At 43.9% G+C, this 24,981-nt stretch overlaps 2 protein-coding genes across 3 annotated transcripts; both read left to right on the top strand.

The window, feature by feature from the left end:
* Positions 1 to 1,319: 1,319 nt before the first annotated feature.
* Positions 1,320 to 16,153, top strand: xkrx (XK related X-linked). Its single transcript, XM_064954580.1, has 3 exons — positions 1,320 to 2,321; positions 13,829 to 14,088; positions 14,179 to 16,153. Exons 1-3 carry the CDS (start codon positions 1,972 to 1,974, stop codon positions 15,027 to 15,029), a joined length of 1,461 nt encoding a protein of 486 aa, XP_064810652.1. The 5' UTR covers positions 1,320 to 1,971; the 3' UTR covers positions 15,030 to 16,153.
* Positions 16,154 to 16,238: 85 nt separating this feature from the next.
* Positions 16,239 to 24,967, top strand: LOC135526312 (cytochrome b-245 heavy chain-like). 2 transcript variants are annotated; one of them, XM_064954575.1, is made up of 13 exons: positions 16,239 to 18,288; positions 19,661 to 19,756; positions 19,995 to 20,105; positions 20,352 to 20,436; positions 21,631 to 21,776; positions 21,988 to 22,169; positions 22,581 to 22,707; positions 22,813 to 22,905; positions 23,017 to 23,258; positions 23,495 to 23,657; positions 23,864 to 24,001; positions 24,111 to 24,235; positions 24,563 to 24,967. In XM_064954575.1, exons 1-13 carry the CDS (start codon positions 18,103 to 18,105, stop codon positions 24,687 to 24,689), a joined length of 1,821 nt encoding a protein of 606 aa, XP_064810647.1. In that variant the 5' UTR covers positions 16,239 to 18,102; the 3' UTR covers positions 24,690 to 24,967. The 2 variants fall into 2 exon arrangements, with proteins under 2 accessions (XP_064810647.1, XP_064810648.1); XM_064954576.1 differs by lacking the exon at positions 19,661 to 19,756.
* Positions 24,968 to 24,981: the final 14 nt, after the last annotated feature.

Below are 24,981 nucleotides of genomic sequence, written 5' to 3'. Positions count from 1 at the left end.
GCATTGAACATTCATATTGCAATGTTCAGCTTTACCTATGGATTGTGGATCCATGGAATTGGGATATTAGTCTACTCAGTGACACCCACAGAACATAACTGTGAAGAGTTTACACAAATATTAGCATTGTAGCTCTTATTAGGGAACTTTAACTATGGCAATTCCCCTCACTATTCAGCATATTTACGCATATTGACGTTAATATTTCATACCCCATTTCATGGATCCACAATCCATAGGTAAGGCTGTACAGTGAAACATGAATGTAAATACGCACAATAGGCTGACTGGGAGGCGATTTACCACAAAGTCGCCTAATGATAGTATCAAGGCTAACATTTGTGTTGACTCTTCACATATGTGTTCTATGGGTTTCACTGAGTAAGCTGATACACAGTGGTGTACAGCACTTAAGTAAAAATGCTTTAAAGTACTACTTAAGTAGGTTTTTGAGGTATCTGTACTGTACTTTATTTTTGACTATTTTTACTTTTACTTCACTACATTCCTGAAGAAAATAATGTACTTTTTACTCCATACATTTTCCCTGACACCCAAAAGGTACTCATTACATTTAGAATACTTAGCAGCACAGGAAATTGTCCAATTTAGGTACTTCTCAAGAGAACATCCCTGGTCATCCCTACTGCCTCTGATCTGACGGACTCACTAAACACAAATGCTTTGTTTGTAAATGATGTCTTAGTGTTGGAGTGTGCCTCTGGCTATCTTTAAAAAAATGTAAAATAAAAATATGGTGCGATCTGGTTTGCTTAATATATGGAATAAATGATTTATACTTTTACTTTTGATACTTAAGTATATTTTAGCAATTACATTTACTTGTAATACTTAAATATATTTAAAACCAAATATTTTTAGACTTTTACTCAAGTATTTTACCAGGTAACTTTCACTTTTACTTGAGTAATTTTCTATTAAGATATCTTTACTTTTACTCAAGTATGACAATTGGGTACTTTTTCCATCACTGCTGACACACCATTTCATGGATCCACAATCCATAGGTAAGATTGTACAGTGAAATATAACTTTGACCCCAAAGCAATTCTGAATTCTAACACATCCACAGTGCAATTTCAACTGACATTTTTTTGTTGTTGGTTAAATTAACTAATTATTGTATTTTGTTGAATTTATATAACAACGTTGGACCATTATCTAGTCCAAATATGTCATAATTCCACTATTTTTATCCGTTTGCACCACTTTCAATTGCGAACTCTTATTTTGAAGGCAGATTCGACAAGCGTTGCTAATCGTTATTGTTGCTAGCTTCGCATAGGTGTGAAGTTAGCAGCAATAGCATGTTCAGACACACCTGCTTTCTTGTTCAGTGGAGGAGCTAACAAAAACATTCACTTTTGCATTTCCTCAAGTTTTCAACGGGACTCTACAGCGAATAAATTGCTTCAGTTTTGATTATGCTTTGCAACAATTAAATGTGGGTATTGAGCCCATCATTTGCAGGCAGACATCAGCGGCATGACTTTTGCATTGCGCTGGAAAATGTATTTGCCGATCTTTAAGATTGTGGGAGAATGACTCGTATTTACACGTATGCGACAACCACTGTTTCGATTTGAAAGACTACTCTAGAGATACTATATGGGTGGTGGTTTATTTTGTATTTTTTGTATTGTGGCCACGGGTGGCAATGCCACGTAATATAGGCTATTGATACACAAAGGAGTTATTCTTGATGTGTGTGGAAAGTGGGCGAAAGGACAGGACCTACCGCAGCAAACATTAAAACGTTAAAGACGTTGTTTAACAAACTTGATACATTCATGAATGATAACAAACTGAACTGCTTTGTTTGAAGAAGTCGATACATTGTTGCTGGATAAGGATCCATACAATCTGACACTTGGAAACTACACTTTTCTTTGAGCCGTTCGTCAGTCCTATAGGTCTCCTTTGTGTGACGTTGTTTTTAGTCATTGAGCCATGGAAGAAGAGGGCGAGCCAGTCGTAAACATCTCGGACGTCGAGCAATTCCACCAGGAATCCCCCTCTGAAAACGGAGTCATGTTGGTTGTAAACCACAGTAACATTCAACCCCCTTTCAGCGTGGTGTTGGCCACTTTGTTGTATTGCGCTGAGTTTGTCTGCGCGGCTGTGCTTTGCAACATGTACCACAAGAGCGATGACGACACCTGGATGGGGTTGACCATCACCTTCATGTTGGTGCCCGCTGTATTGACTCAATTGGCGCTGACATTCATTCATAGAGACTTGGGAAGAGACCGCCCCCTGGTTCTCTTCTTGCATCTACTTCTCCTGGGCCCACTCATTAGGTAGGTATGGTGCCGAGTCATCACAATGCTGAGTGGTAGAATAATGTAATGAGTGTTGCACTGCCTTTACCCAAGGCCCAGGCTTTCCTGGTACAGGGATTAGTGGTCTCACCTCTGGTCCCCAATCATGTGTTCTCTCTCCCTACATTGGTGGGATCATTCTGGTGCTCTCTCGGGTAGGATGCTGGGGAAGCGTACCAGTTGACAGGTGGAACTGTGAGTGAGGAGGCTTTTCGAAGGAGAGGGTAAAATGGCTTATATAGGACTGTTCTACTGCCTGACAGGGACTAGAGCACTTGACTGCACCACAGGTTCATATACTTTAGTCCCCAGTGACCTCTCTTTCCCGCAACAGCGCTGCAGGCCTACGAAGAAATGCCTCGGTGGAGAGTAAAATGCTCTACAAGGTAAATTCACGTATCCTAGAATCAGGGCAGTATTTTCCCGTCTCTTCAAACCTGTTTGACCAGATGTGAAGTGAGTCACGGTTAAGATCGACCCTCTCATTTACACCTCTGTCAGACATGTGACTCACGCAGCCTACTGTAGATACAACTGCTAATTTGTCAACCCACTTCTAAATGGGTTTGAACTGCCACTGCCAGAGGTGTATTTATTATGCAGATTCTGTTGCCAAACGGCACCAAGCGGGAAAGGCCCTACCTGAATTTGTCCAATAGAAACTCAAATTTTGCTCTGTTTGGTCCCTAAACGGTTTCCGTAATGAGTATACCCCAGGCACATGTGACAATTCACAATGAGATCAACCTCATTTTTGAGGTCATTGGTATTCCGAAATGAATCTTAGTTTAGATCAGACACATTTTTTTCATTTGTTTCACATACAGCTGAAGTCGGAAGTTTACATACACCATAGCCAAATACATTTAAACTCTTAAACTCAGTTTTTCACAATTCCTGACATTTAATCCTAGTAAAGATTCCCTGTCTTAGGTCAGTTAGGATCACCACTTTATTTTAAGATTGTGAAATGTCAGAATAATAGTAGTGATTTATTTCAGCTTTTATTTCTTTCATCACATTTCCAGTGGGTCAGAAGTTTACATACACTCAATTCGTATTTGGTAGCATTACCTTAAAATTGTTTAACTTGGGTCAAATGTTTCTGGTAGCCTTCCACAAGCTTCTCACAATAAGTTGCCTGAATTTTGGCCCATTCCTCCTGACAGAGCTGGTGTAACTGAGTCAGGTTTGTAGGCCTCCTTGCTCACACGCTTTTTCAGTTTTGCCCACAAATCTTCTATAGGATGACGTCAGGGCTTTGTGATGGCTACTCCAATACCTTGACTTTGTTTTCCTTACGCCATTTTGCCACAACTTTGTAAGTATGTTTTGGGTCATTGTCGATTTGGAAGACCCATTTGCTACCGAGCTTTAACTTCCTGACTGATGTCTTGAGATGTTACTTCAATATGTCCAAATAATTTTCTTTCCTCATGATGCCTTCTATTTTGTGAAGTGCACCAGTCCCTCCTGCAGCAAAGCACCCCCACAACATGATGCTGCCACCCCGTGCTTCACGGTTGGGATGGTGTTCTTTGGTTTGCAAGCCTTCCCCTTTTTCCTCCAAACATAACAATGGTCATTATGGTCAAACAGTTCTAATTTTGTTTCATCAGACCAGAGGACATTTCTCCAAAAAGTATGATCTTTGTCCCCATGTGCAGTTGCAAATCTTAGTCTGGCTTTTTTATGGTGGTTTTGGAGCAGTGGCTTCTTCCTTGCTGAGCGGCCTTTCAGGTTATGTCAATAGAGGACTAGTTTTACTGTGGATATAGATACTTTTGTACCAGTTTCCTCTAGTATGTTTACAAGGTCCTTTGCTGTTGTTCTGCGATTGATTTGCACTTTCCGCACCAAAGTACGTTCAACTCTAGGAGACCTTCCTGGTATGACGGTTGCGTGGTCCCATTGTGTTTATACTTGCGTACTATTTTTTGTACTGATGAACGTGGTACCTTCAGGCATTTGGGAATTGCTCCCAAGGATGAACCAGACTTGTGGAGGTCTACAATTGTTTTCTCTGAGGTCTTGGCTGATTTCTTTTGATTTTCCCATGATGTCAAGCAAAGAGGCACTGAGTTTGAAGGTATGCCTTGAAATACATTGACTGGTACACCTCCAATTGACTCAAATGATGTCAATTAGCCTATTAGACGCTTCTAAAGCCATGACATAATTTTCTGGAATTTTCCAAGCTGTTTAAAGGCACAGTCACCTTAGTGCATGTAAACTTCTGACCCACATTAATTTATACAGTGAATTATGAGTGAAATAATCTCTGTAAACAATTGTTATAATAATCTCTGTAAACAAAAATGACTTGTCATGCACAAAGTAGATTTCCTAACCGACTTGCCAAAACTATAGTGTGTTAACAATGCATTTGTGGAGTGGTTGAAAACTAGTTTTAATGACTCCAACCTAAGTGTATGTAAACTTCCGACTTCAACTGTATCTAATTGGCTGAAATGACACCAATCATAGCTCTCATTTTGTTTTGGTGTGAAATGCACACACTTTGAAGGCTCTAATACTGACATTTCTGTAAAGCACTCTACCCCATGACAGTTAAGGTTTCTCTTTGTGTCTAGACCTGTTTGAACAAACCATCATTTGTCACTGGTGAATTAAGGTTAAGGTGGAGTCTGGTTGCTGTTTCAAAACTGAGCATATCTGAGTGATACTGTTGGTTAACTTTGGTGTGTCAACAGAACCTTGGATTTTACCATTTGATCACTGTCGGCCTAGTAGATAGCTGCGGGTGTGGCTCATAACACTGTACAAAGTAGGCCTTCAGCATGTTGACTTTACCTCTGCATTGCTTACCATTCAAAGACCCAGAAAAGCAGAATAACGGTGTTTCATATTTCATTTGAGGTGTTCTGCATTCAATCTTTTCAATTCCGCAACAAGGACTGCCTTGAATCTGCGAGGTGAATGTGCTCCGTTAGAAGTGAAGCGTGATTATCAGCTATGTGTGTCAAGTATTCAAATATCTAGAAGAGCCTAGGACTGGAATGTGGAACCAGTGCCCTGTGTCATATCACTTGAGATTTCTCTAAATGTTATATATTGTAAGATAATAGATGGTTCTATTCTAATAAACACCTTATATCTACATACAGTGCCTTTTGGAAAGAATTCAGACCCCATTATTTTTTCCACATTTTGTTATCTAATTTGATTTGTCACATACACATGGGTAGCAGATGTTAATGCAAGTGTAGCGAAATGCTCGTGCTTCTAGTTCCAACGGTGCAGTAATATCTAACAAGTAATCTAACAATTCCCCAACAACTCCTAATACACACAAATCTAAAGGGGTGAATGAGAATATGTAAGTATATGGATGAGCGATGGCCGAGCAGTATAGGCAAGGTGCAGTAGATGGTATAAAATACAGTATATACATGTGACTTGAGTAATGTAAGATATGTAAACATTACTTAGAGTGGCATTGTATAAAGTGACTAGTGATCCATTTTATTAAAGTGGCCAGTGATTGGGTCTCAATGTAGGCAGCAGCCTCTCTGAGTTAGTGATTGCTGTTTAGCAGTCTGATGGCCTTGAGATAGAAGCTGTTTTTCAGTCTCTCGGTCCAGCTTTGGTGCACCTGTACTGACCTCACCTTCAGGATGATAGTGGTGTGAACAGGCAGTGGCTCGGGTGGTTATTGTCCTTGATGATCTTTTTGGCCTTCCTGTGACATCGGGTGCTGTAGGTGTCATGGAGAGCAGGTAGTTTACCCCCCGGTGATGCGTTGTGCAGACCGCACCACCCTCTGGAGAGCCTTGCGGTTGAGGGAAGTGCAGTTGCTGTACCAAGCTGTGATACAGCCCTACCGGATTCTCTCGATTATGCATCTGTAAAAGTTTGTCAGGGTTTTGAGTGACAAGCCAAATTTCTTCAGCCTCCTGAGGTTGAAGAGGCGCTGTTGTGCCTTCTTCACCACACTGTCTGTGTGGGTGGACCATTTCAGTTTGTCTATGATGTGTACATCGAGGAACTTAACTTTCCACCTTCTCCACTGCTGTCCCTTCGATGTGGATAGGGGGGTGCCCCTCTGTTGTTTCCTGAAGTCCACAATCATCTCCTTTGATTTGTTGACGTTGAGTGAGAGGTTGTTTTCCTGACACCACACTCCGAGTGCCCTCACCACCTCCCTGTAGGCTGTCTCGTCGTTGTTGGTAATCAAGGCCACTACTGTTGTGTCGTCTGCAAACTTGATGATTGAGTTGGAGGCATGCATTGCCACACAGTCGTGGGTGAACAGGGAGTACAGGAGGGGGCTAAGCACGCACCCTTTTGGGGCCCCAGTGTTGAGGGTCAGCGAAGTGGATATGTTGTTTCCTCCCTTCACCACCTGGGGGCGGCCAATCAAAGTCCAGGACCCAATTGCACAGGGCGGGTTTGAGACCCAGGGCCTGCAGCTTGATGAGGAGCTTGGAGGGTACTATGGTGTTGAATGCTGAGCTATAGTTAAAGCCTTATTCTAAAATGGATTAAATAAAAATTAAAAATGTCCTTAGCAATCTACACACAATACCCCATAATGACAAAGAGAAAACAGGTTTTTAAAACCTGTTTTTGCTTTGTCATGGGGTATTGTGTGTAGATTGAATGGGGGGGACTATTTAATCCATTTCACCACAGACACCCTGGTTCGAATCCACGCTGTATCACAACCGGCAGTGATTGGGAGTCCCATAGGGCGGCGCACAATTGGCCCAGCGTCATCTGGGTTTGGTCGGTATAGGTTATTGTAAATAAGAATTTGTTCTTAACTGACTTGCACAGTTAAATAAAAAAATAAAATACCCATAAGGACTTAAGGCTGTAATCGCTGCCAAAGGTGCTTCAACAAAGTACTGAGTAAAGGGTCTGAATAGTTATGTGAATGTGGTATTTAATTAAAAAAATATGAATTTTCAAAAAAATATTTTACTTGTTTTTGCTTTGTCATTATGGGGTATTGTGTGTTGATTTATGAGGGGGAAAAACTATTCACTCAATATCATAATAAGGCTGTAAAGTAACAAAATGTGGAAAACATGAAGGGGTCTGAATACTTTCCTGTATATGCACGGTATATGTTCATTTCAAAGGGCAGGTTTGGCGTGATCTCTGACTGTACTAGCTCCACCTTTTATGACAAATCAAGTGACTGACTTGCAGGCATTTTCCAAGCCCGCACAAGGCATCACATTGGCACACGGTTTACAGCCATGCTCCACCACTCCCTCACTGTAGAAGTGCTGATCAGTGAGAATCAGACCTTTTTTATTTGTTTGTTTTCAGAAGAACTAGATCAAGGTTCGGTTTCAGGGTTTTTCTGCTACAGCTACACAGTTCTATAATCATACTCTGGAGGGTGGCTTGTATGGGGATGTGGTTCCCTCCGTAGAGGAAGCTACATATCATTTCCGTCCTGACATTTTCCTGCCTTAAACTATATTTTGTTTCAAATCCAAATCAAATCAAATTTTATTTGTCACATACACATGGTTAGCAGATGTTAATGCGAGTGTAGCGAAATGCTTGTGCTTCTAGTTCCGACAATGCAGTAATAACCAACAAGTAATCTAACTAACACTTCCTAAACTACTGTCTTATACACAGTGTAAGGGGATAAAGAATATGTACATAAGGATATATGAATGAGTGATGGTACAGAGCAGCATAGGCAAGATACAGTAGATGGTATCGAGTACAGTATATACATATGAGATGAGTATGTAAACAAAGTGGCATAGTTAAAGTGGCTAGTGATACATGTATTACATAAGGATGCAGTCGATGATATAGAGTACAATATATACGTATGCATATGAGATGAATAATGTAGGGTAAGTAACATTATATAAGGTAGCATTGTTTAAAGTGGCTAGTGATATATTTACATAATTTCCCATCAATTCCCATTATTAAAGTGGCTGGAGTTGAGTCAGTGTCAGTGTGTTGGCAGCAGCCACTCAATGTTAGTGGTGGCTGTTTAACAGTCTGATGGCCTTGAGATAGAAGCTGTTTTTCAGTCTCTCGGTCCCAGCTTTGATGCACCTGTACTGACCTCGCCTTCTGGATGATAGCGGGGTGAACAGGCAGTGGCTCGGGTGGTTGATGTCCTTGATGATCTTTATGGCCTTCCTGTAACATCGGGTGGTGTAGGTGTCCTGGAGGGCAGGTAGTTTGCCCCCGGTGATGCGTTGTGCAGACCTCACTACCCTCTGGAGAGCCTTACGGTTGAGGGCGGAGCAGTTGCCGAACCAGGCGGTGATACAGCCCGCCAGGATGCTCTCGATTGTGCATCTGTAGAAGTTTGTGAGTGCTTTTGGTGACAAGCCGAATTTCTTCAGCCTCCTGAGGTTGAAGAGGCGCTGCTGCGCCTTCTTCACGATGCTGTCTGTGTGAGTGGACCAATTCAGTTTGTCTGTGATGTGTATGCCGAGGAACTTAAAACTTGCTACTCTCTCCACTACTGTTCCATCGATGTGGATAGGGGGTGTTCCCTCTGCTGTTTCCTGAAGTCCACAATCATCTCCTTAGTTTTGTTGACGTTGAGTGTGAGGTTATTTTCCTGACACCACACTCCGAGGGCCCTCACCTCCTCCCTGTAGGCCGTCTCGTCGTTGTTGGTAATCAAGCCTACCACTGTTGTGTCGTCCGCAAACTTGATGATTGAGTTGGAGGCGTGCGTGGCCACGCAGTCGTGGGTGAACAGGGAGTACAGGAGAGGGCTCAGAACGCACCCTTGTGGGGCCCCAGTGTTGAGTATCAGAGGGGAGGAGATGTTGTTACCTACCCTCACCACCTGGGGGCGGCCCGTCAGGAAGTCCAGTACCCAGTTGCACAGGGCGGGGTCGAGACCCAGGGTCTCGAGCTTGATGACGAGCTTGGAGGGTACTATGGTGTTGAATGCCGAGCTGTAGTCGATGAACAGCATTCTCACATAGGTATTCCTCTTGTCCAGATGGGTTAGGGCAGTGTGCAGTGTGGTTGAGATTGCATCGTCTGTGGACCTATTTGAGCGGTAAGCAAATTGGAGTGGGTCTAGGGTGTCAGGTAGGGTGGAGGTGATATGGTCCTTGACTAGTCTCTCAAAGCACTTCATGATGACGTAAGTGAGTGCTACGGGGCGGTAGTCGTTTAGCTCAGTTACCTTAGCTTTCTTGGGAACAGGAACAATGGTGGCCCTCTTGAAGCATGTGGGAACAGCAGACTGGTATAGGGATTGATTGAATATGTCCGTAAACACACCAGCCAGCTGGTCTGCGCATGCTCTGAGGGCGCGGCTGGGGATGCCGTCTGGGCCTGCAGCCTTGCGAGGGTTAACACGTTTAAATGTTTTACTCACCTCGGCTGCAGTGAAGGAGAGACCGCATTTTTCCGTTGCAGGCAGTGTCAGTGGCACTGTATTGTCCTCAAAGCGGGCAAAAAAGTTATTTAGTCTGCCTGGGAGCAAGACATCCTGGTCCGTGACTGGGCTGGATTTCTTCCTGTAGTCCGTGATTGACTGTAGACCCTGCCACATGCCTCTTGTGTCTGAGCCGTTGAATTGGGATTCTACTTTGTCTCTGTACTGACGCTTAGCTTGTTTGATAGCCTTACGGAGGGAATAGCTGCATTGTTTGTATTCAGTCATGTTACCAGACACCTTGCCCTGATTGAAAGCAGTGGTTCGCGCTTTCAGTTTCACGCGAATGCTGCCATCAATCCAAGGTTTCTGGTTAGAGAATGTTTTAATCGTTGCTATGGGAACGACATCTTCAACGCACGTTCTAAGTGAACGGTTAACTGTGTCAAAAACAGATGCACTAGATAAACAGCTGTGTGTTAGTTCCAGTTACTCCCACAGGCCATATCTCCGCTCTGGGCTGATCTGCTGTGCACTTCCTGTGGAGCATGGTGGATGATGTCATCATCATCATCAGATCATCTGCTGTGTCTGCGCAATTCAATATTGCATGTTGCCTAGCAACTCCACCCAAGGGTTTGAATGTTGTTGACTGCACGGCTTGCTTTACCAAGTAACAGGCAAGGACTCTAGCTCACAGGGTTGTATCCGTCTTGTAACTCACATTCTCACATGTCAATGAATGAACACACAGTAAAGTTTCACAAGCAACGTAGCTCAGAATCTTTCTAAGATAATACTGTATGTTGACAAGATGTCACATGGCCAACTGGGAATCTCTGTATCATGTCAGGTTGGTTCCCTGCTTGAGTGACCCTTGTCACAGCTTGTCTAAGAGAATATAATTATCCTCCGAGGCAGAGGAGGCTACATACTTAGTCATTACTGTCCCATCATGCAACTCTGAAAGTGTTTACACACAGCGAGGAAAGGTTGGTGTCTTGATGTCCTGTATTCTGAAATGCTAACTTAGTGCAAACACTCAAAGAAATGGAATTTGTCCGAAGGTCAAAATTGATCTTTTTTTTTTGGCACCAATGTCTCTTGTGGGTGTTAAGTCAAAGCACTGTTAAGCATAACAGTGTGAGAAATCTCTACTGGACCTTAAGGAGCATGTTGAAAGTATTTCCTGATGATGAAACCGCCCTTGTGACGTTTTCTATGAAAACAAAAGCCGCAGTTGCTTGAACTGCAGCCCATGCCTTAAAGCAGGGTTTCTCAAATCCTGCCCACAACTGGCAGCACCCAAGTGATCATAAATTCGGAGCACAGGTGCAGCTGACCCGTTCGTAATGCTCGTGGTCAATTTGGTTTGACATTTGATATCCCTATGGGGCTAGTTGGGGACCATCATTAAATAACATGGGGCAATATATAAAAATGGCAATAGCTCCAAATTTGAGTGAAAAACCTCAAACCAACTATAAATTGTAGAAATTAATATACAAATATTGAAAGTGTTAAAATACACTTTTTACAAAAGTATGTGGACAGACAACCCCTTCAAATTAGTGAATTTGGCTATTTCAGTGACACACATTGCTGACAGGTGTATAAAATTGAGCACACAGCCATGCAATCTCCATAGACAAACCTTGACAGTAGAATGGCCTTACTGAAGAGCTCTGACTTTCAACGTGGTACTGTCAAGTCAGTTTGTTTCTGCACTGCTAGAGCTGCCCTTGTAACTGTAAGTGCTGTTATAGTTAAGTGTAAACGTCTAGGAGCAACAGCGGCTCAGCCGCAAAGTGGTAGGACACAAGCTCACAGAACGGGACCGCCGAGTGCTGAAGCGTGTTGCGTGTAAAAAATAGTCTCTCCTCGGTTGCAACACTCATTGCCGATTTCCTAATTGCCTCTGGAACAATGTGCAATGTCGAGTGTCGGCTGGAGTGGTGTGAAGCTCGCCACCATTGTACTCTGGAGTAGTGGAAACGCGTTGGAGTGATGAATCACACTTCACCATCTGGCTGTCTGATGGACGAATCTGGGTTTGGAGGATGCCAGGAGAACGCTACCTGCCTGAATGCGTAGTGCCAACTGTAAAGTTTGGTGGAGGAGAAATAATGGTCTAGGGCTGTTTTTCATGGTTTGGGCTAGACCCCTTTGTTCCAGTGAATGGAAATCTTAATGCTACAGCATACAATTACATTCTAGACGATTCTGTGCTTCCAACTTTGTGGCAACAGTTTGGGGAAGGCCCTTTCCTGTTTCAGCATGACAATGCCCCCGTCCACAAAGTGAGGTCCATACAGAAATGGTTTATCAATTCTGCGAGCCAGACCTAATCGCCCAACATCAGTGCCCGACCTCACTAATGCTCTTGTGGCTGAATGGAAGCAAGTCCCCGCAGCAATGTTCCAACCTCTAGTGGAAAACCTTCTCAGAAGAGTGGAGGCTGTTATAGCAGCAAAGGGGGGACCAACTCCATATTGATGGCCATGATTTTGGCATGAGATGTTTGAGCACATGTCCACATACTTTTGGACGTGTACTGTATGTGCTTCATGAAAATATTGTCCCATTTACATTGTGTAACATATTGAAATGGGCTATCCAATGTCAAACCACACCAGCCAGCTGAAGCTAGTTGGCTAGCACTATCTAGCCTAGGCGACTTCAAGACACACAACTTGAAAACAGTGTAACCGGGTCATCTAGAAGGGTGAGTGACTAACTGTGAACTGTTTTGACAGTGTGAATGTACAAACACTTGCCACTTGCGAACACACACACACACACACACACACGAGACACCCACATTAACCCCCCAAGACAACTAATTTGGCTTCAGTCATGGCCACTGCATTTCTTAATAACCAAGCTGGAAAACAAGACCAAACCAGGAAGTTCAGCCCCCCCTTTTTAAGTTCCTTATTGCATGTTTTTAAGTTCCTTATTACATTGCTCTTTTTACAAGAACTTGTACTGTAAGCTGAGAGCAAAGTGATTTTCATGGCCTGGGAGTGATTACCTGGCAGTAGGCACTTTGCTTCAGCCAATGGTACCATTAGATGCTGCTGTGGACATCGGGCATATTGATTCTGCCAGCCAACCTTTTTCTCAGCTGTGCTTTTTCCTGTAAGTGTAATGCATTTAGTCTCTTAGTCATTTTTTTACAGTGCTGGCTGGCGAGACTGACTCAGCACTCATTCTCAGCTGCATTATGATGCCAAATATCCCTGGAAGTAAATCAGTCTTGTGCCTGCTACTCCTCTCCATCTGTGAACCTTAGTTTCACGATTGTGCAATCAGACAAGATGGCCTCGATTCTTATGCATGGGCTACCAGTATTGTAGTACCACTCGAGCGATGAGGCAGCTTGTGGATGGCACAGAGTGCCTTCCCTACCCCTCCTTTAAATGTCTCTCAGTTCAGCGAGAGTTGAAGTCAAAGACGAGAGGCGGCATGTTTTGGTTATGCACCGCAAGGTCACAGCCAACGTGATTCCACCAGCACCACAACAGCTGAAAAAACACAGTGGCTGAAAATGGCTGACGGACTGTATGCCAGAGGGCTCTTGTAGCAGCACAAAGCTGAGCTGCCAGGAAGTGAATCCTAGTAGTAGCCAGCCTGTCTGTGTGTTCTCTCCCCTAAAGCCCATGTCCAAAGTAGGAGCTGTTTTGGTCTGAAAGACAACATTCCAGCAACGTGCTGTGTGATTTAGTAGTTGAGTGTGGATACATTGGATGTTATTAAGTGTCTTGTGTACAGCTAACCTCTGCACTGGTACTATTCAACATAAACAGGCGTAAAGGAGAGCTACACCACATGTTTATCAGTGAACAGTGAAAGCATTTACCTCTGGGAAGGGAACACACCGTTCTTAGGTTTCAGTGCTATAGGCTTAGGTTTCAGTCATGCTGTCACATAGACTGCCCTCTGGTGGAGTCATATATAAATGTCACATTTCAGTCTCAAATTTAAATGTGAAGCAAAATATGATATTTATTGAATGATAATACAAACCCTTGACTGAAAATAAACAAGACAATGTTTTTTGTTAGCCCGTGTTGCCCTTTGGTGGTTATGTGAAATTGCTCAATTTTCAATGGCCCTCTTCTGTCCTCAGGTGTTTCGAGGCTCTGATGGTTTATTTTAAGGCAGGCAAAGAGGAGGAGCCGTACGTGACCATCTCCAGGAAGATCAAGCTGAAGAAAGACCAGGGCACGCCCATGGAGTGGGAGATTGGCCACTCAGAGCGCAAGCTGGCCACCCACCGGAACGCCTTCAAACGCACCGCCGTCATCCAGGCCTTCCTTGGCTCCACCCCTCAGCTCACCCTGCAGCTGTATGCCACCATCCAGGAGAAGTACTTACTCCCCGTCAGAAGTAAGAGTTCTCTTGATGGCATTAATGGTGAATGCTGTATATCTTGTTTTGGAGGGTCTAACGAGTGCTTTGTCTCTGTGTTCATCCCAGTGACTCTGATGATTATCTGCCTCATCTCCGTCACCTACGGGGCCCTGGTGTGCAGCGTGCTGGCCATCAACATCCGCTACGACGACTACAAGGTGCGGCTGCGCCCGGCCGCCTACCTCTGCATGATCCTGTGGCGGGTCCTGGAGATCGCCACGCGCGTCACCTCCCTGGTACTGTTCAGCACGGCGCTCACCTACTGGGTGATCCCCGTTGGCCTAGGCAACCTTCTTTTCTTCTTCCTGCTGCCCTGGGTCGAATTCTGGGCACGACACGCCTCGCTGCCCGACAACGTAGAGAAGAATTTCAGCAAGCTGGGCACCACAGTGGTACTGTCGCTGGTTACCTTCCTGTACGCCTGCATCAACATCTTCTGCTGGTCGGCCGTGCAGCTGGACCTGGGCCACCGTGACCTCATCGAGAAGAAGCAGCGCTGGGGCCGCTTGGCCGCCTACTACGGCGGACGCTTCCTAGAGAACGGCGCGCTCATCACCCTCTGGTACTTCCACAAGTCGGACTTCTACGAGTACGTGTGTGCCCCGTTGTTGGTGGCTCAGCTGCTCATCTGCTACAGCCTGGCCGTGCTCTTCATGCTACTCTTCTACCAGTTCTGCCACCCGTGTCGGCGCCTCTTCAGGCACAACGTGCACGACTGCCTGGCCTGCGTCTGCTGCTGTATCTGCTGCCGCAGGGGTGGGGGGAGAGAGGGGCAGGGGCAACCCAATTCCTATTCCACCACTGCCACCATGGTGCTGGTGCCATTGGAGCCGCCAGAACTGCAGCCCCCCGACCTAACCAGCCAGCTGGTGGAGCGGGAGACAGCCATCATTGAAGACATAATGGAGGCGGCTTGAGAAGGCCCCATGTGATGATTTGATGATATGGGGTCATTGTGTGGTGCAGCTACTGAACTAATGGCTATGTACACTCAGGACTGTTATACTGTGAGTGGTGCAGATGAGTCGGACAGAGCTGCTAGTTCTGCACTGCGGTGCACAGAGGACAAGTTGGTCCCAAGTGGTTAGCTAAGCGCATTTGAAATTGGTACCATGATTTTATCGATTTTCCTCATTTTAGAGTAACACGTGCATGCAGAGCTTTGGGCTTGAAAAGATCAGCTGTGATATAGACATTGCATCACTGTTGCATCACTGTTGTTGAATGGGCATACTGTACAGGTAGAGAGGCAGTGGGCCGCGGGAGACCAAAGAATATACTCTGATAAGATATGCCGCCGTGATGCACAAAGGCAGACTTGAGAATAGCAGCACGGGGGTCAGATACAGGGGGGCCAGGTGCATGGAAACATGTGGCCTCGGGCCGACTTGCCCTGTAAACTGGGACTTCCCCTGATTACCAGCGGTTTAGTTAGTTAATGAATAAACCCAACATGTTGCATTAGGTCTCTTTCATCCACACGTCAAAGCCCATATGTAACATGAAGGAAATGAAAGGTCAGATGAAATCCAAGCTACCTTCCTCAAACCCCACTCCACCCACTGTGTATTTAATGAATGGTTTGTATTATTAGTACCTGGCCTTATTTTTTGTTGCCTTTTGCGCACAGTGTTTAATTACAAGTCAAGCTCAGTGAGTCATGCCGTGTTCACTTTCTAGTCAGGAACTAGGAAACTCAAATATCCAACTTGCTAACCGGTTGAACGCGGCACGACTTACAAGTTGGACATTTCAGAGTTTTGTAGTTCCAACTAGCACGTGAACGTGGCAATAGACATGGATCATTTTAAAGAACAAATGGGTTAAAGAGACAATGGAGATTTTATGTAATCACACACATTGTCATTGAGATGCAATTCACAACTGTTTACGTTCAATGATGCCTTACCGGTAGTCTGAGTACCAGTCTCTTTACCTAACTTTCCACTCCTTTTCATTGCCAATTGGGATTAGCTAAAGAGTACCCAGGCTACCTTAATGGTACCGTATGTCTGAAATATTAAAGTCCATTATTAGTCTGCTTTTTTAAGTGTATGGTCTGTTCAATGGCATATTAAGTGCCTTAACTACTACATTATTACTTGAATAAAAAAGTTATTGAATACTAAATTCTGTAATATAAAGAAAACACATTTTAATTTTAGTTTTAGCAGTAGTAGCCTGTATGGACTTTCCAAAAACCATATACAGTTCATTCTGACTTTTTCCACATTGTTACGTGCCTTAATCTATAATTGATTCAATTGTTTCCCCCCACTCCATCTGCACACAATACCCCACAATGACAAAGCAAAAACAGGTTTTTAGAAATGTTAGCAAATCACTGAAATAGCATATCCATAAGTATTCAGACCCTTTTGTTGAAGCACCTTTGGCAGCGATTACAGCCTTGAGTCTTCTTGGGTATGATGCTACAAGCTTGGCACACCTGTATTTGGGGGGTTTCTCTCATTCTTCTCTGCAGATCCTCTCAAGCTCTGTCAGGTTGCATAGGGAGTGTAGCTGCACAGCAATTTTCAGGTCTCTCCAGATATGTTCGATCGGGTTCAAGTCTGGGCTTTGGCTGGGCCACTCGGAGACTTGTCCCAAAGCCACTCCTGCGTCGTCTTGGCTGTGTACTTAGGGTCATTGTCCTGTTGAAAGGTTAATATTGACCCCAGTATGAGGTCCTGAGTGCTCTGCAGCAGGTTTTCATCAAGGATCTCTCTGTACTTTGCTCCGTTCATCTTTGCCTCGATCCTGACTAGTCTCCCAGTCCCTGCCGCGGAAAAACATCCCCACAACATGATGCATCCACCACCATGTTTCACCGTGGTGGTGGAAGGTTTCCTCCAGATGTGACGCTTGGCATTCAGGCCAAAGAGTTCAATCTTGGTTTCATTAGACCAGAGAATCTTGTTTCTCATGAGAGTCCTTTAGGGGCCTTTTGGCGAACTCCAAGCGGGCTATTGTGCATTTTATTGAGGAGTGGCTTCCGTCTGGCCACTATATCATAAAGGCCTGATTGGTAGATTGCTGCAAAGACAGTTGTCCTTCTGTTAGGTTCTCCAATCTCCAAAGAGGAACTCTGGAGCTCTGTCAGTGTGATCATCGGGTTCTTTGTCACTTCCCTGACCAAGACCCTTCTCCCCTGATTGCTCAATTTGGCTGGGTGGCCAGCTCTAGGAAGAGTCTTGGAGGTTCCAAACATCTTCCATTTAAGAATGATGGAGGCCACTGTGTTCTTGGGGACTTTCGACACTGCATAAACGTTTTGGTACCCTTTCCCAGATCTGTGCCTCGACACAATCCTGTCTCGGAGCTCTATGCACAATTCCTTCGACCTCATGTTTTGGTTTTTGCTCTGACTTGCACTGTCAACTGTGAGACCTCATATAGACAGGGTGTGTACCTTTCCAAATCATGTCCAATCAATTGAATTTACCACAGGTAGAATCCAATCAAATTGTAAAAACATCTCAAGGACGATCAATGGACACAGGATGCACTGAAGCTCAATTTCGAATATCATAGCAAAGGGTATGAATACTTATGTAAATAAGGTATTTCTGATTTTTTTTTATTAATACATTTGCAAAAAATATATAAAAACCTGTTTTCACTTTGTCATGTTGGGGTATTGTGTGTAAATTGACGAGGGGGAATAAAAAAAAATCGAATAACGCTGTAAAGTAACAATGTGGAAAAAGTCAAGGAGTCTGAATACTTACCGAATGCACTTTAGATCCATAGGACAGTAACTTGAGATGTTTTATAGGTGCAGGCATGGATAGACATGATCGGGTGGTGGTTTACCCGAATATGGCTCAAAATTGTCTAAAGAAAAAGGCCTCTCCTCAATTCCTCTGCTTGGAGCCCAAGAGCCAACCATAGTCGGTCCCAAAAAAATCTTCCTCATTCCAAAGGAGTGGGAAAGGGGATTCTGACACGCTCTCAACAAAAATAAATGATTACATCCTCCCTGGGGAAATGCAATTTGATGGACTGTATTTCCTTGGCATAACTTTGACTACTGACCTGAAATGGGTGGGGTTCGAACAGGTGCACTGTATAAAAACGACTGGTAACGGCTTAAAGACCAGTAGTGGTGGATGGCAAAAGTCATTCAAAATGGGCAACTGGATCATTAACCATGGACTGACATACTTCATACTGGTAAGAATATGATGTATTACCTTAATCATATTGCATAATGTAGGCTATAGTCAATGTATCATTTGAGTGAATGCGATACATGTATTTGGGCTTTTAAGGACAGCCAGACAAAGCGCATTTGAGTGATGCCCCAGATGCGTAATATCTCTCCAAATGCGCAAAATAGGATAACTTGGTTAGCTTTACTGAAACCCCAAAAGGTCGTGTCTATACTTGACACTTGCATGCGACTTCTGCTACCAGAATATGAAGATTGCATTGAAAAGACGGGTCTATTCGCTTCGTGGTCTGATATTGTACAGATCTGGCTGACCACTTCACGAGGTGGTCAGGGATGTGTGCGCATTTCCCCTTAGTCTGAACGCAATCAAGCTACCGAAAGGGCATACATTGGGCGAGCTCATCGCCTATCCTCCCGCAAGGCTCCAGAAAACTTGCGTTTTGGACCGAGGCAGCTTTTTATTAAGTTGTAGGAAAAACGTTCCTAGCGTGTGAAGGCACGTGTCTACTGGCCTCATACACGCTAGCTAATATGTTTGGCTTGGCTAGAGTTACGCTAACCCGTTTGAAATCGCTTTAGCGTTGCTTGCTGGCGAGCTACAGAGGTAGTTACTGCCACCAGTTGTTGTTGTGTTGTCGTATTTAGCCTATTCCACTGTTCGTATAACGCATACTGTCGTTTGAAAATAGCGCGGGAATCCGGACACACTGTGGACAGGGTAGACATAATTTAAAATGTAGTGTCTCTGCATGACTTGTTCGGGAATTCCATGATCACCCTTACAACAAAAGATTACCGTTTTTAAACTGTAGTCGACTGTGGTATTTCGGACGCAGTAATTGCAGCGGTCTAAAGGCACTGCATCTCAGTGCAAGAGGCGTCACTGTAGTCCCTGGTTCGAATCCAGTCTGCATCACATCCGGCCGTGATTGGGAGTCCCATAGTGCGGCGCACAATTAGCCCAGAGTCATCCGGGGTAGGCCGTCATTGTAAATAAGAATTTGTTCTTAACTGACTTCCCTAGTTAAATAAAGGTAAAATAAATACATTGCAGAATAACTGAAATGTAACTGCAGTTACTCTGCAAAATTACTGTAGTAAAAAAAAGTGTTATTTTGGACGCAGTATTTGGAACATACTGCAGTTAGACTGCACTTTTTCTCCAGTTGTACTGCACTCTGACTGCAATCTTTTTTTGTAAAGGCAGAACTATGATCAGAATACTAAAGCTGCGTGAACTGTCAAGTCTAGACAACGGCAAGATATGTTATTTTGAGAGGAATGCATGTTATTTTTAAGAGTAATAAATAGAAGACTACAATATTCCCAATCCTGCTGTTTTTGGTCATCTTTTCCTGGCTGGATTTACAGGTGGTCTGGATGGCCATCAACATATTCATTTTCGTCTGGTTCTACTTCTTGTACGACTTGGGGGATCGGTTTTTCTACACGCGACACCTTTTAGGGGTGAGTCTTACCATAATATTTAGGCCTTGGGTAGTATAAACATAGTATACCGTAAATGCTCAATTAATAATGCATTCCTATGATTTAAATAGGACAAGTATGAAGTATCTGACTTTGTCTGTTGAATTTGTTTCTATTTAGTAGTTTACACCATTCCTTATGATATGACAGATGTCACAGAGGGTATGTATAGGATAACACACTGCAGAGGTTGACATGGGTGTCCTTGGGCTTTCAGTCTGCATTGGCCTGGGCCAGAGCCCCTGCAGCCGTCCTCAACTTCAACTGCCTGCTGATTCTGCTGCCTGTGTGTCGGAACCTGCTGTCTCTTGTCCGCGGCTCCTTCGTGGTAAAACTAATCCTCAGGGTTTAGCCAAGGGGTCATGCAATTATTGTCTAATTTGTCATCACAGCATCTTGTAGCAAACATTCCTCTGTACATTACTGTATACTTATATTGTCTGATGATAACTATAACGGAATGGACTTGTATGGTTGAAGTGCTTTGCCAATATATTAAAGGTTCATGGCTTTTAATTGACTTTCATTGTCATCCTCCTAATTTGTCTTGAACTTCCTTGTGTTGCTGTTTCAGTGCTGTGGGCGAACTGTGAGGAAACAGCTGGACAAAAATATCAGTTTCCACAAGCTGGTGGCCTACATGATTGGCCTGATGACAGGTATGCGACGCTTGCTTCCTGGTCAGATAACCAGCGGAAAACCCTAACCTGAAGCCTTTACTGTCTCATGCACTGATAAGTAATCCACTCGTAAACAAAGTTCGATTTTTAGGTGACAATGGTGATGAAACGTTTAAGATTTATTTGAAATTGTTACCAGTGTTATTTGGTCAACACAAAATATGACACTTTCTTATTGTGTCAATGGCACAATTAAGGTCAAGGGGTGAAAAAGACCAGGAGACTGAAGCTGGAAATGGACTTACTAGGGTTGTTGGATGGGGAGATCCTGACCTCGGGGAGACTAAAGGCCTTACAAAGTATTTCTCAACCAGAACCGAGTAAACAGATCTGTCACATTCGATAGAACATTTGAACATTCATCCAGTATCTTTTGATATCGCCTGATGGAGTATTCAGGCTATGTTGAAGATGTCATTGAAAACCTCAGCTTCGGTTTAAATACCAGTACATGGTTCAACATAGATTGAAATGCTCGAGGAATGGAGAACGACATTCAGACACGGCTTCTTTCATGTTATTATCCCTGTGCCGTTATCCCTGTGTCATTATCCCTGTGCCATTATCCCTGTGCCATACCAGTACATGGTTCAACATAGATTGAAATGCTCGAGGAATGGAGAACGACATTCAGACACGGCTTCTTTCATGTTATTATCCCTGTGTCATTATCCCTGTGTCATTATCCCTGTGCCATTATCCCTGTGCCATACCAGTACATGGTTCAACATAGATTGAAATGCTTGAGGAATGGAGAACGACATTCAGACACGGCTTCTTTCATGTTATTATCCCTGTGTCATTATCCCTGTGTCATTATCCCTGTGCCATACCAGTACATGGTTCAAAGTAGATTAAACCATTTCAACATATATCGTGCCATTATCTTTGTGCCAATTTCTACACTTTTCTTAAATAATAGTGTTTCTATAGAATGGAGTAGTGGTATCCAATCAAGGCAGTGACTCCGATCCAAAGTAAACTAATTTACCTGCACTGCCCGACTGGATGTCAAATTTGGGGGTGGTTTATTCAGATCCCCATTAGATTTTGCCAAAGCAGCAGCTATTCTTCCTGGGGTGGAATGATCCTGTTGAACACATAGGAATCTCGAGTCTATTCCTAATGCTAAATGAAACGTTAAACTGTCTATTTCCTCTTGTTTTGTGGCAGCGGTTCACATCATTGCCCATTTGCTGAACGTGGAGCGGTACTACAATAGCTGGCATGGAGAGTATGATGCCCTCAGCATGGCCCTGTCCAGACTTAACGACTCGGGCAACACCACCTACCTGAACCCAATCCGCTCTACAACCACTGTACGGCGTGCAAGCCATTGGAGTTTTAATCACTTGTTTAGTACTGTATTATAATTCTTTGTATGTTATTGTAATTAGGGCACCAAGTTTTTCCTAGTCAGCTCTGGTATACCAAACAAACTCCTGGCACAAGTCCTTGTAGAAGTTGTATATAGGCCTAGAGGTCATGTGAATGACTTGGGTGCATTCTGATTGGCTCCTTCTGCCTCAGACTACGAACCTCCTGGTGTTCACCACCATCGCTGGGATCACGGGCGTAATCATCACGCTGGCACTCATCCTTATGATCACCTCGTCCATGGAGGTCATCAGGCGCAGCTACTTCGAGGTCTTCTGGTTCACACACCACCTCTTCATTGTCTTCTTTGCTGGGCTGGTCATCCATGGAGCCGGGTAAGGCACTCTCTTTTAAAGCTACAATATCTGACCAAATTCACATAGAAATGGCAGTTAGAAATCTCATTCTCATTGAAAGCAAAGCCAAGAAGCAGTAGATCTGTTCTATATGCACTATTTCTATGTTTCCTGTTTTTAAGTTTAGTTTTTGGTTTAGTACACCAGCTTCAAACAGCTGACAGTACAATGTTTTTTGTTATGGAAAAGGTATTTCACAGAGGTTTAGATGGTGCAATGATTCTCTCCACTATACTTGCTAGTTTTGTCACATAAACAGAAATTATGCAAACTACTGTATTAGAATTTTTGCAACCAGGAAATGGTAGAGTGATTTCTGCATAGTGCACCTTTAAGAGTAAAGGTTTGTTTTGGATTAGAAGTCAATGGTTATGTCCATTGTCCCTACAGACGCATAGTTCGAAGTCAAACAAACGCCAATCCACCATACAATATTACCTTCTGTAAAGATCATATAGAAGACTGGGGGAAGAAAAAGATGTGTCCCATGCCTCAGTTTGCAGGGGGGTTCCCACAGGTAAGAGGTTCCTCAATGACACGTAATAATATCACCTACAATCAAAAATAACTTAAAGAGAATCGTCTTAGATACAGTATGTCCTGTGTTCCCATGTCCTTATAGACCTGGATGTGGGTGATCGGTCCCATGGTCCTCTATGTGTGTGAGCGCTTGCTGCGCTTCATCCGCTACATTCAAGCTGTCAAATACAGAAAGGTAAGTGTGCACTGCAGTAACTACTAACTATTCTGTGTAATTGACAATAATTGTATTTTCCTTTCCATGACCAGATCATCAATATCCGTTTCTCTAACGCTTCCCTCTTAGATAGTGATTCGGCCGTCCAAAGTACTGGAACTGCAGCTGGTGAAGAATGGTTTCAAAATGAACGTGGGCCAGTACGTCTTCCTCAACTGCCCAGCCATCTCCCAGCTGGAGTGGCACCCCTTCACCATGACCTCTGCCCCCGAGGAGGACTTCTTCAGCGTGCACATTCGCTCTGTAGGTGACTGGACCCAGAAACTCATCAGCATCGTGGAGCAGCTCCCTGAGGGGGCTCAGGGACCGAAGTAAGTTTTCTTTATAGAAAAGCAGACAATGGCTTATAATGTAGCAGCAAGCTCCTCATCTTTGTTGATGGGGAGGATAAGGGGCATCAATGCATGATTTCTGTGAAAGGTCCAAGTTACATGCACAGATTAAGTTGGAAACCATTCTTTAATGCATAGGAATTAGGTTTAGCTGGTCAAATCTTTCTGCCCTCCTATCCTGTTTGTGATGGCTTGACCTTTGACCTGTCCCTCAGAATGGGTGTGGATGGACCGTTTGGTACGGCCAGTGAGGATGTGTTTGACTACGAAGTCGCCATGCTGGTTGGCGCTGGAATCGGAGTCACCCCCTTCGCCTCCATCCTCAAGTCCATCTGGTACAAATTCAAGGACTCCAACCCCGAGCTACGCACCAGAAAGGTAGGGAACATATTGATACTCTCTGGCTTTCCATTGAAGCTACTAACCAGACACCTTTAGTCCTGCATTCCAGTCTAATTCCATGATGCACCTGAATGTCTCTGTGAACATTAATATTTTTCATGGACTTTTGCCAGCATAGCACGTTATAGCTTCGGTAATGAATTGTTTGAAATCACATCCTCATATTTACTTCCTGGTTGCAGATCTACTTCTATTGGCTGTGCAGGGAGACGCATGCATTCGAGTGGTTTGCAGATCTGTTGCAGGTGCTGGAGAGGGAGATAGGCATGGGAGACTTCCTCACCTACAAACTCTACCTCACTGGATGGGATCAGAGCCATGTATGTGAGGCAGCATACATACACCCACCAACAATCTGTATTACCATATTCCACTGTGAGACATGCAATAGTTGTGGTAGCGTCTGTTCACTATCTTTCTTCCCCATAGGCAACTCATGTGATGGTTCATGCGGATGCGGACACGGATGTGGTCACTGGTCTGAAGCAGAAAACCAACTACGGCAGGCCCAACTGGGATAAGGAGTTTGAACAAGTGTGCCAAGAGAATCCGACGTACGTTTGTTTACAACACGTCTTGACATGACAATATTCCCTTAAATCAGTTCTGGACAGTAGTAAAAGCGGTAATGTGTAACTTTTTAGGGCGATTCTACCAAATTCACAAGTCTAAGAAGCTGTATATCTGCTCTATGGGCGCTATTTCTATGCTTCCCATTCTCATGTGCACAAAATGAGAGAAATGAACTTTTTAGAATTTTAGCGACCAAGAAATGGCAGAGCGATTTCTGCATCTTTAAAAACAAGGGTATTACATATAGCTTGGACTGTACCCTTCATTGACTAAACTACTATATATGTCTCTCTTATCAATGTCTACAGGTCAGTGGTGGGCACGTTCTTGTGTGGCCCTGTGGTCTTAGCTACCGTCTTGTCAAAGAAATGTGTCAAATACACGGACGTCGATCCCCGAAAGACCAAATTCTACTTCAACAAGGAGAACTTCTGAGCAAAACAATGTCTAATCTGCCCCCCTGACCAAAGCTGGCTCTTTGGTCTTCCAAAATGTTTGCAAAGAGTTGTTTTTAAAACTTTTCATCTGGGAGCTTCCCGAGTGGTGCAGCGGTACTTCCGGCCGGGATTTCCTTGTTCCATCGCGCTCTAGCAACTCCTTTGTGGTGGGCCGGGCACCTGCAAGCACAGAAAACTGACAAGCATTGCACATTTAGACAAATGTGCAGGAAATGAGAGAAATAAGCTTTTTGTGCATATGAAATATTTCATTTCAACTCAAAACATGC

Source organism: Oncorhynchus masou, chromosome 32 (assembly GCF_036934945.1).
Source record: "Oncorhynchus masou masou isolate Uvic2021 chromosome 32, UVic_Omas_1.1, whole genome shotgun sequence".
Taxonomy (NCBI): Eukaryota; Metazoa; Chordata; class Actinopteri; order Salmoniformes; family Salmonidae; genus Oncorhynchus; species Oncorhynchus masou.
The sequence above is the reverse complement of the archived record's forward strand: the minus strand, read 5'-3'. Positions and strand labels throughout refer to the sequence as shown.